Raw genomic sequence first — 10,918 nt, 5'->3', positions numbered from 1 at the left:
GACATGAATATAAGAAGGAGAAAGAGACAAGGCATCTTAAATTTGATCCTGTTCTTTGCTTCATCAGATAAATAGATCTTCACTAGTTTAAGATTTTAAAAATAACTGCAATCATCATAGTTTGTAGTGAAGCAATAAAATTCTCATTGGGTCTTTTCTAATGCTTTAAATTACTGCTAGAAGAGGTACTAGTGGCCATTTTGCATCACATGATACCAATGGAATGCAATTGAACTTTGCAATTATTAATCAAAGGTCAACCGTGTCATACCTCCTCTGGTCTGGACCAGCCAGAATTTTGGGTGTGGCCATGAGCACACAATACATTTTGATGCATTTTATGTCTGTAAATGTCACTAGATTAAAAAGCAACTAAAAATTTTTCTACTACAAAACTACAAAAAGAAGCACAATAACTAAACACACAAAATGTTAATAAATGTACTCTCAATCAGTTGGCACAAGTCCTTAATAAGGAGGAGGATAACCATAACCCTGCTGCTGTGGAGGGTAACCAGGCTGAGCAGGGTATCCCTGTTGTGGTGGATAGCCAGGCTGAGCAGGATATCCCTGCTGAGGTGGATAAGGAGCTTTTTCTGCATCATAACCAGTAGCAGGATAAGCTGCAGGAGGTGGTGGTTGTTGATCATAAGCAGGAGGAGGAGGTGCAGCAAGATTACTAGTATTAGTAGTGGTGGTTGATACAGCAACAACATCAGTTGTAGTAGCTGCTCCAGTAACAACAGTTGCTGTAGTTCTATTACTGCCACGAGCAGCAGCACCAATTCCAACACCCAAACAGCAACATATGCATATTGGTATTGCTACTATAATAGCAATGCATACAACAATTCCTGCAATAACACCTCCAATGATAGCAGCAATGCTGCTAGTAACTATTAAGTACATGATACTTCATGATTACTATTATTCTATTGATATACTAACCTGATGATAAAGAGTCAGCATATTGACAGGTACTCAGTGTATTAGTGGATGAAGTATAGGAACTATCAAATTCTGTGTAAGGAAAATATCATCAAACGAAACTCAGTGACTATAACTTACCACATCCCAAAGCAACATCTTCACTATGAATACAGTTATGATATTGTGAAGAGGGACAAGACTCACAATAGGCAAGACAAGTTGAAGTGCTGCTGGTACAAATGACATTGTCCAACCAAATAGGTTGAGAACTAGACCCAGCACTATAGTATAATGAATAAATGCATAGCATAGATATCCTAATATTTTAACTTTCATAAGCTTTACTAACAGATTTCCAGTATATGTGCTGTAATCACTGTATCCTAACTGACGGCAGGCAACTCTAGCATCAGTTGAGCCAAAGCTATCATCACATACTGTACCCCACTGTCCATTACAATATACTTCCAGTCTACCATAACTTGAATAAGTACCTCCTTGTAGACGAATCTGTCCAGAATAAGGATTATTCCAGATTCTAGTAGTATCTGTGAATAGAATTTTGATTGAATATTGTTATTGCTTGCATGGTATTGACTATACTTACAGCATGATACATATGCATCTTCACTGTCACTGGTGCAAGAGGATTTGATAATTGTTGACAGGCTGCATTGCTGGAGTGTCAAATAGCTACTACTGAAACAGTTCACATCATCAAGGACTGTAGCAGCAGTATCAGTCCCATAGCTACAAAAGTAATGATTATCAATCAAAATATTTACAGATGTGCCTTTTTGGGAAGGAGTAATTGACAAGTTGATCATATGATTGTTTGTACAATAGGTGAGAAAGGAGTACATGTGATTTCAGAGTAATAACTGCTATATCTACTCCTACCCTAACACCTACTATAAGGTTAAGGTGTGAATGCCAATAAATAGTGTGCATATCCACACATAAATACATGTATTGATGTATTGTAATTTAAGGTCACATTACCTTGTTGTGCTACCAGCTCTACCATAGAATGATGCTCCATCATACCCCAACTGGTTACAAATGACACTAGCTTCAGTGCTAGCAAATGAAGTATCATCACAAATATTACCCCATCTGTTTGTACTGGAGGAACTGGTGAAGTAATAGATCTGAACTATTCCAGCTGTATAAGTTGATGAGAAAACTCCACTTCTAACAAGTCGAACAGTTCCACGATCTAAAATTATGTGTTATGTTAGCATTAAAAGTGTTTAAGATAAATACACTATTTTATTGGAGGAGAATTCAGTATCAAGTTCAAAATTGCACTGCAGATGATAGTAGACCCAAAACCAAGTAGTTATAATTCTGAATATGCTCAATCCTCAATCACACCATAGCTCCCAATATAAAATTTACAAACTGCGTTTTTGGATACAACTTGAGTGTGGCAACTTTAGATCAAAAATTTATCATACAACATGCAGGGCTGATTCTAAATGCATTGCCCCTGCATGCATTCATAGTTACTTAAGCTACATTACTACTTACATTGACCGTGAACAGCACAAAACAAAGCCACAAAGAGAGTAAAGATACTAAGATACTTCATAATTAGCTACACCTTGCCCACTGGGACTGTGCCTTGCAGCTAGCTAGCTAAGCTATTATATAGCTGGAGTTTTGGGTGTGGTCATGAGCACACATATGCACTTGGTGCATTTTATGCCTTTAATGTCACTAGATTAAAAAGCAAATAAAAAATTTCCTGCAACAAAACTACAAAAAAAAACTAAAAACACACCAAATGTTAATAAAAGTACTCTCAAACAAGCACTTGACACCGTACTCCATAACATCAGTTAAGGATAAGCTCCAGTAACAACAGTGTTTGTTGTTCTACTACTGCCACGAACAGCAGCACCAATTCCAACACCCAAACAGCAACATATGCATATTGGTATTGCTACTATAAGAGCAATGCATACAACAATTCCTGCAATAACACCTCCAATGATGCCTCCAATGTTAAGGCCACTCCAATTTGATTCCTTGTTTCCCATTACCCGCCCGCATGGGGCCGCATCGCTATTCATTATTGCGGTTTTTCATTGATTATACAAGCAATTTATACAGCTGATAATGAATAAATTTAATGAAAATGAACAAACCCGCCCGCCCGCATCAGGCCCGCCTCTGTAATGGGAAACTATGAATCTTATTGGAGTGGCCTAACTATTAATTATAGGTATTATAATTAATGATTACCATATTTTATTGATAGATTTACCTGATGATAAAGAGTCAGCATATTGACAGGTATTCAATGTATTACTGGATGTAGTTGTAGTATAGGAACTATTAAATTCTGTGTAAGGAAAATATCAAATTTTGTTATCAAACAACATTCAGTGACTATAACTTACCACATCCCAAAGCCACATCTTCACTGTGTCTACAGTTATGATATTGTGAAGAAGAACAAGATTCACAATAGGCAAGACAAGTTGAACTGCTGCTACAAATGACATTGTCCAACCAAATAGGTTGAGAGCTTGACCCAGGACTATATGAATAATGAAAAGTGATAACATGAAACTGTAAACATATTATTGTTCATAAGCAAGTTTACTAACAGGTTTCCAGTATATGTGCTGTAATCACTGTATCCTAACTAACGGCAGGCAACTCTAGCATCAGTTGGACCAAAGCTATCATCACACACTGTACCCCACTGTCCATTACAATATACTTCCAGTCTACCATAACTTGAATAAGTACCTCCTTGTAGACGAATCTGTCCAGAATAAGGATTATTCCAGATTCTAGTAGTATCTATAAAGGGAATTTGGATTGAATATTGTTATTGCTTGCATGGTATTGACTATAGTTACAACATGATACATATGCATCTTCACTGTTACTGGTGCAAGAGGATTTAATACTTGTTGAGAGGCTGCATTGCTCCAGTGTCAAATAGCTACTACTGGCACAGTCAACATCATCAACAATTGTAGCAGCAGCATCAGTTCCATAGCTAGAAAAGAATGTTTATTAATCAAAATAATTTTGCAGATACATGAGTCCTTTTGAGACAACATTGTTTGCATACCTATAAAGAAGTAAGTTTGGGAGTACAGGCATATGTGATTTTAAAACTGCTATATACTCTTAGCATAAGGTTAGGGCGTGAATACCAATAGACAAAGTGCATATACACACATAAATACAGGTATTGATGTATTGTAATTTAATTAAGGTCACATTACCTTGATGTGCTCCCAGCTCTACCATAGGTTGATACTCCATTATACCCCAACTGGTTACAAATGACATTAGCTTCACTGTAACCAAATGAAATATCATCACAAATGTTACCCCAACTGTTACTGAAAGAAATTGAACCATAATAAATCTGAACTATTCCAGCAGAATAAGCTGATGAGAAAGATCCACTTCTAAAAAGTCGAACAGTTCCACGATCTACAATAATAATAAATATTAAATTGCAAAAACACTTAGCCTTAAGCTACACTAATATAAAATTATATTTCTTTCTACATGTATCATCTTCAATAACAAATGACTTGGCAATGTAACAAAAAACATTTCACCTGCAACTTTAGATCAAAAATTCATTGCAAGAAGCTGAAATACATTCCCCTGCATGCTAGCTCCCTTAATACATTTACTACTTACATTGGCCCTGAACAGCACATATCAAAGCCACAAAGAGAGCAAAGATACTGAGCAACTTCATTATCAGCTTGCAATTGCTAGACCACCAACAGCAGCTAAAGCAGAAAGACTGAAAGGCAATAACACATTAAACTATTCATAAGCTACTTATAATTATCATCCCGCCTACTTGTCCACCCAGTTAATGATCAACCCACATGGTATCACATGGCCTAAAGTTATGTATCAGATATTATACATTGTGTATAATATCTAAAAACTAAGAACGCAACCAATAACATCAAGAGTATCTAATAACAATCAATTAAGTTTTCTGTTTCTCACAAACTAATAACACAATTAACTAATAAAATCAACATATCTAATCAAATTCACTCACTAACACTAGATCTAACTGGTCCAGCTATAACAAAAATAATCTGTTTACTAACCAATGCTAAGCAATTAATAATTAAAATATAATTAGTCCTTGTTTTCGTGTATCACTTTTCACTGGTATAAAGTATGTGAATACATATTCTCTTCTTTTCTGGCTGCAACCAATGCAAATACAAATACTGAAACAGCAGCAACATATACCCATGAATATTATAATCCCAAATATAATTCCAATCACTGCATCACTGGTACCACCTAAATAATAATAATCTCATTATTATTTTATTGATATTATTTAATTACTTGATGTAGAGTCAGCATATCGACAGGTGCTCAAGGTATTGGAGGATGTAGTAAAATTAGAATTAAATTCTGTAATAAAATAAATTCTTATAACTCATAATCTGATTTAATTTTAGTACATAATTTACAGCACAATAGCTTACCACATCCCAAGGTCACATCTTCATTGTGTACACAGTTATGATATTGTGTAGCTGGACAAGATTCACAATAAGCAAGACAATTGGATGAACTGGTACACTTATGACCTTGTCAAGCCAAATAGGTTGAGAAACAGTTCCAGGCCTATAATTATAATAAGAGAAACACATGCACATGCATGCATTAATAATACTAACAATCTGGTTGCAGTAACATAGTTACTGTATCCTAACTGACGACAGACAACTCTAGCATCAGTAATGCCAAAACTATCCTCACACACTGTACCCCACTGTCCATTACAATATACTTCCAGTCTACCATAACTTGAATAAGCACCTCCTTGTAGACGAATCTGTCCAGCATAAGGATTATTCCAGATTCTAGTAGTATCTGTGAATAGAATTTTGAGCACTGTGATGCAATATTTGTACTAAATCTACTTACGCTGGCCCAAAGAACAGCACAGCCACCAACTACACAAGAGCTGGAGCCATCTAACTTGGTAGAGAATCAAAAGCTGACCAGATAGACCCATCATACATGCTATGAAATTTGGATTGCAATCTATCATAGCCTATGATAGGTCAATATAAATGCTTTGCTAGCTTAGGCTTGCATGGCCCTTAATGTTTTACATTAAGCATTCGCTTCCTTCCAGTGATGTTCTGCTAAAAAAACTACCACAAAATCAGCACAATAACTAAACACACTAATTGTTATTAAAAGTACTCTCAAGCAGTTGGCACAACTCTGTTATGCGTTTGATACAGTAACAACTTCAGTTTTAGTATCCATGGTGGCTGCTCCAGTAACAACATTCTTTGTTTTATTACCACCACGAGTAGCAGCTTCTATTCCAACACCCAAACAGCAACATATACATATTGGTATTGATATTATGAGGACACAGCATATGACAAAAGCTGCAATCACTCCTCCAATGATAGCTCCAATGTCAATACCTATAAATTAGCATTATATAATAATTACAATATCATTTTATTGATATAATTACGTGAGTCAGCATACTGACAGGTGCTCAGTGTATTACTGGATGCAGTACCATAACCATATCCTGTTTAATGAGAAAAATCAACCTTTTTCATTACCAAACAGCTTTCAGCATTTGTGATGCTATATATATATAACTTACTACATCTTATAATCACATCTTGACTGTGTTCACATCTAGAGCTTTGTGAAGAGGGACACATTTGACAATTAGCAAGACAATTGTATGAACTGAAGCAAAAAACATTGTCCAACCAAATAGGTTGAGAGCTGGACCCGGCACTATAAAGAAGAAATACATGACACTAGTGACAACATGAAACTATTGTGCATGATTAATTTTACTAACAGTATGTTATCAGTGAAATATGAATCGTAATCACTGTATCCTAACTGACGGCAGGCAACTCTAGCATCAGTTGGACCAAAGGTATCATCACATACTGTACCCCACTGTCCATTACAATATACTTCCAGTCTACCATAACTTGAATAATTACCTCCTTGTAGACGAATCTGTCCAGGATAAGGATTATTCCAGATTCTAGTAGTATCTGTAAATAGAATTTTGATTAAATTTAATTCATGCCTGATGGTATAACTTACAGCATGATACATAAACATCTTCACTGTTACTGACACAAGAGGATTTAATAACTGTTGAAAGGCTGCATTGCTGGAGAGTCAAATAGCTACTACTGGCACAGTTCACATCATCAAGGATTGTAGCAGCAGCATCAGTCCCATAGCTAAATGATATTGATATTGAACTAAAATATTTACAGCCTGAAATATGCTTCATCATGCATTGTCTACACAATACATTATAAGTGAGGAAGGATATTGTGCCCTTTGATTATTTACATGTACGATCCTTCAAAAACATGTACTACATGAGAATTATTGATACCAGTACAATGTGCATGCACACAAATCCAGGGCAGATCTAGGATTGAATCTTTGTGTGGGCATTGGTGATGTAAAGCATGCATGCATTGGAAGTCAAATTTTTTTTGCATAGTTATGCTGTACAATTTACATAGTTGTGGCTATTCAGGCAGTCATGGAAGTCATGGCTAGTCATGTCATAGTCATGATTCGCAGTTTACACTGAAAAGTTAATTTTAAATTACTGTACAAAATTTTTGGTGGGCCTGGATGAGTCATTAATCATTGTACTAGATTTTTCAATACTAGTAGAATAGGTTACTAACTCTATTAGGCTACTTAATAGGTTGTACATCAATTCTCAGGGATTACATTTATAGCTAATTGGAACCTGAGGTGAGGGTGAATCCTAAGTACTGTAATCCCAATAAATACAGTGTGTAAAGCTGGGTTCTCAGTATGACGCATTGATTTTCTTGTGCTAGCGTCACGACCGGAAGTGCTGTATAAACCAATGGGAGCATGCATCAATGCGTCAGATTAGAAATGTTTTCTATTCTGACGCATTGACACATGTTCCCATTGGTTTATACAGTACTTCTGGTCGTGATGCTAGAGCACAAAAATCAATGCATCCTATTGAGAACCCGCCTTAAGCGTGTGTCTTATCATTGATCATTGTTTATGCATGGTGAGTAACAGGTATGTGATATAAATACTCCTACCCTAAAACCTACCATAAGGTTAGGGTTTACAAAATGCCAATAGATAAAGTGCATATACACACATCAATACATGTATTGTTGTATTGTAATTTAATTAAGGTCACATTACCTTGTTGTGCTACCAGCTCCACCATAGGTTGATACTCCATTATACCCCAACTGGTTACAAATGACATTAGCTTCAGTGCTAGCAAATGAAGTATCATAACAAATATTGCCCCATCTGCTTGCAGTGGAGGAACTTGAACCATAATAAATCTGAACTATTCCAGATGAATAAGTTGATAGGAAAACTCCATTTCTAATTAGTCGAACAGTTCCACGATCTACAATTATAAATTAAAAACGTTATAATAAATATTGGCAAACAATAAATGGGAAGTTTTGTTTCATTCTGCTGATATTGTGCTCAATGACAAACTTTTTTGTTTAAAACCTCATGTATTTATTGTGCAAACAAATGTAATGTCTATGACTCAAAATTATTATTAATTGTTGAGGCTTGCCTGGCAATGTAGCATATTGACATGTCCTCAGTGTATTGCTGGAAAAAATATAGAAATCATCAAATTCTGTGTAAGGAAAATATCAAAGTTAGTGCTCCATTTTGTAACTTATAACCTACCACATCCTAAAACCACATCTCTATTGTGCCCACAGTTATGATATTGTGTAGCTGGACAAGATTCACAAGTAGCAAGACAATTTGAAGTGCTGCTACAAGTGACATTGTTCAACCAAATAGGTTGAGAACTAGGCCCAGCACTAAATGAAGAAGAATATATGCAACACAAATCAATGACAAGTAATAACATAAAACTATAAACATTAATTATTCATAAGCAGGACTACTAACAAGTTTCCAGACACATATGGGGTGTAATCACTGTATCCTAACTGACGGCAGGCAGCTCTAGCATCAGTTGCATCAAAGCTATCATCACATACTGTACCCCACTGTCCATTACAATATACTTCCAGTCTACCAAAACTTGTATAAGTACCTCCTTGTAGACGAATCTGTCCAGGATAAGGATTTTCCCAGATTCTAGTAGTATCTGTGAAAAGAATTTTGATTAAATTTTATTGTTATGATGTATACTTACAGCATGATACATAGACATCTTCACTGTCACTGATACAAGAGGATTTAATATCTGTTGAAAGGCTGCATTGCTGGAGTGTCAAATAGCTACTACTGAAACAGTCAACATCATCAACAATTGTAGCAGCAGCATCAGTTCCATAGCTAGAAAATGAATAATAATCAATCAGATGTTGTGCCTTTTTGGTATCATTGTTTACATAATATAAGTGAGGAAGGATTAATCACTATTTGATCATTGTTTACCAGAAGAAAGTTGAGAAAGAAGTACCGTAAATCTTCTAAAAATTCAACACTCTAACTTCGTCAAATTAAATATTTTTTCCAAATTTTCACAAAATTACCTCTAATTATTCGATTATGCAAAATTACTGGCTGAGTATTCTAATTTTGACATAATCCTCTTATTTCGGCACATGAATGACCACTTGCTTCAGTCTACCTTACCAAGCAGCTGAGACTTTAGAATGACCCTCCCTCCAATTTAGTCAATAAAAATTATTTAAAAGTAAAAAAAAAAAACATTTTAACCTCTAATTTTTCAATATTACTGATTTTAAGGTGAATTTAATTTGCCGAATTTTTAGAAGATTTATGGTAAGTTTCCTTTTAATCCCAATTAACCAGTTAAACCGTGCAAAGTGCATATACATGTATTGATGCATTGTGATTTAAGGTCACATTACCTTGTTGTGTTACCAGCTCTACCATAGGTTGATACTCCATCATACCCCAACTGGTTACAAATGACATTAGCTTCATTATAATCAAATGAACTATCATCACAAATATTGCCCCAACTGGTCATGTAAGAACCGCTTGGACCGTAATAGATCTGAACTATTCCAGATGAAAAATTCGATAAGGAAACTCCATTTTTAACTAGTCGAACAGTTCCACGATCTACAATTATATGTTACATTAGACATTAAAAGTGTTTAAGATGAGTAGACTATTTAATTATTGGTTATCGGGGGAGAATCAGTATTGCATGCTTGGTAGACTCAAAACCAAATAGTTCATTCTAAATATGCTCAAGCCTCAATGACGCCATGGCTCCCAATACAAAATTTACAAACTGCATGCGTTTTTGGATACAACTTGAGTGTGGCAACCGCTTTAGATCGAAAATTTATACACCACTGGGTTGATCATTCTAAATGCATTGCCCCTGCATGCATTCATGGTTACTTAAGCTACATTTACTACTTACATTGGCCCTGAGCAGAAGAGAACAAAGCCACAAAGAGAGCAAAGATACTAAGATACTTCATAATCAGCTACACCCTGCCGTACAGAGGCAGGTCAAGGTTGAACCTTGAGCAATAATTGTGAAGTTCAATTGCATTCAATTGTATCACGTGATGCAAAATGGCCAAAATTTTCCACTTGTACCACTTCTAACAATAATTTAGAGCATCAGGATAGAGCCAGTGGGACTTTTATTAATTCACTAGAAACTATGATAGCTGCAGTTATTTTTAGCATCATAAACTAGTGAAGATTGATTTATTTGATGAAGTAAAGAAGAGGATCAAAGTTAAGATGCACTGTCTCTTTCTCCTTCTTATATTCATGTCTATAATCAAAAAAGAAATATTCTACCTACAATGGTGACTGTAACAACCACCAAGGCTCGTCATAGATCCCTCTAGTTTCTGCAGTAGAAGCTAGTTTTGTGATACAATCCATTAAAAGCTGCCATTTTTGATCACGTCATACCAATGGAATGCAATTGAACTTTGTATTGCTC

General features: G+C 35.5%; 2 protein-coding genes and 1 long non-coding RNA gene across 4 annotated transcripts in view; all 3 read right to left on the bottom strand.

Annotated features, from left to right (window-relative positions):
* The window catches only part of LOC105316869 (deleted in malignant brain tumors 1 protein-like), a 14,628-nt gene extending 12,028 nt beyond the window's left edge, over positions 1-2,600 (bottom strand). The window contains exons 1-2 of the mRNA XM_019993615.1: positions 2,464-2,600; positions 1,933-2,149 (exon numbers count right to left, since the gene is read on the bottom strand). Of these exons, the coding sequence (XP_019849174.1) occupies positions 1,933-2,149; positions 2,464-2,524 (278 nt within the window). The 5' untranslated portion in view covers positions 2,525-2,600. The remainder of the gene's footprint in view (positions 1-1,932; positions 2,150-2,463) is intronic.
* LOC105316868 (deleted in malignant brain tumors 1 protein-like) lies at positions 337-10,480 on the bottom strand. 2 transcript variants are annotated; one of them, XM_019993618.1, is made up of 12 exons: positions 10,379-10,471; positions 9,852-10,068; positions 9,167-9,309; positions 8,917-9,118; positions 8,686-8,825; positions 8,567-8,632; positions 8,170-8,386; positions 1,538-1,680; positions 1,280-1,478; positions 1,069-1,211; positions 949-1,020; positions 337-896 (listed from the first exon to the last, which is right to left on the bottom strand). In XM_019993618.1, the coding sequence occupies exons 1-12, from the start codon at positions 10,437-10,439 to the stop codon at positions 469-471; spliced, it is 2,031 nt and encodes a 676-aa protein (XP_019849177.1). In that variant the 5' UTR covers positions 10,440-10,471; the 3' UTR covers positions 337-468. The 2 variants fall into 2 exon arrangements, with proteins under 2 accessions (XP_019849177.1, XP_019849178.1); XM_019993619.1 differs by lacking the exons at positions 337-896; positions 949-1,020; positions 1,069-1,211; positions 1,280-1,478; positions 1,538-1,680 and adding exons at positions 6,080-6,398; positions 6,452-6,511; positions 6,590-6,729; positions 6,797-7,001; positions 7,054-7,196 and having other exon boundaries at positions 10,379-10,480.
* On the bottom strand, positions 4,887-5,820 carry LOC109580455 (uncharacterized). The gene is made up of 4 exons (XR_002184244.1): positions 5,631-5,820; positions 5,436-5,577; positions 5,293-5,361; positions 4,887-5,244 (listed from the first exon to the last, which is right to left on the bottom strand). It is a non-coding gene; the product is annotated as an uncharacterized LOC109580455 (long non-coding RNA).
* Positions 10,481-10,918: the final 438 nt, after the last annotated feature.

The sequence above is a fragment of the Amphimedon queenslandica genome, unplaced genomic scaffold (genome assembly GCF_000090795.2).
Source record: "Amphimedon queenslandica unplaced genomic scaffold, v1.1 AMPQUscaffold_13491, whole genome shotgun sequence".
NCBI lineage: Eukaryota > Metazoa > Porifera > Demospongiae > Haplosclerida > Niphatidae > Amphimedon > Amphimedon queenslandica.
The sequence above is the reverse complement of the archived record's forward strand: the minus strand, read 5'-3'. Positions and strand labels throughout refer to the sequence as shown.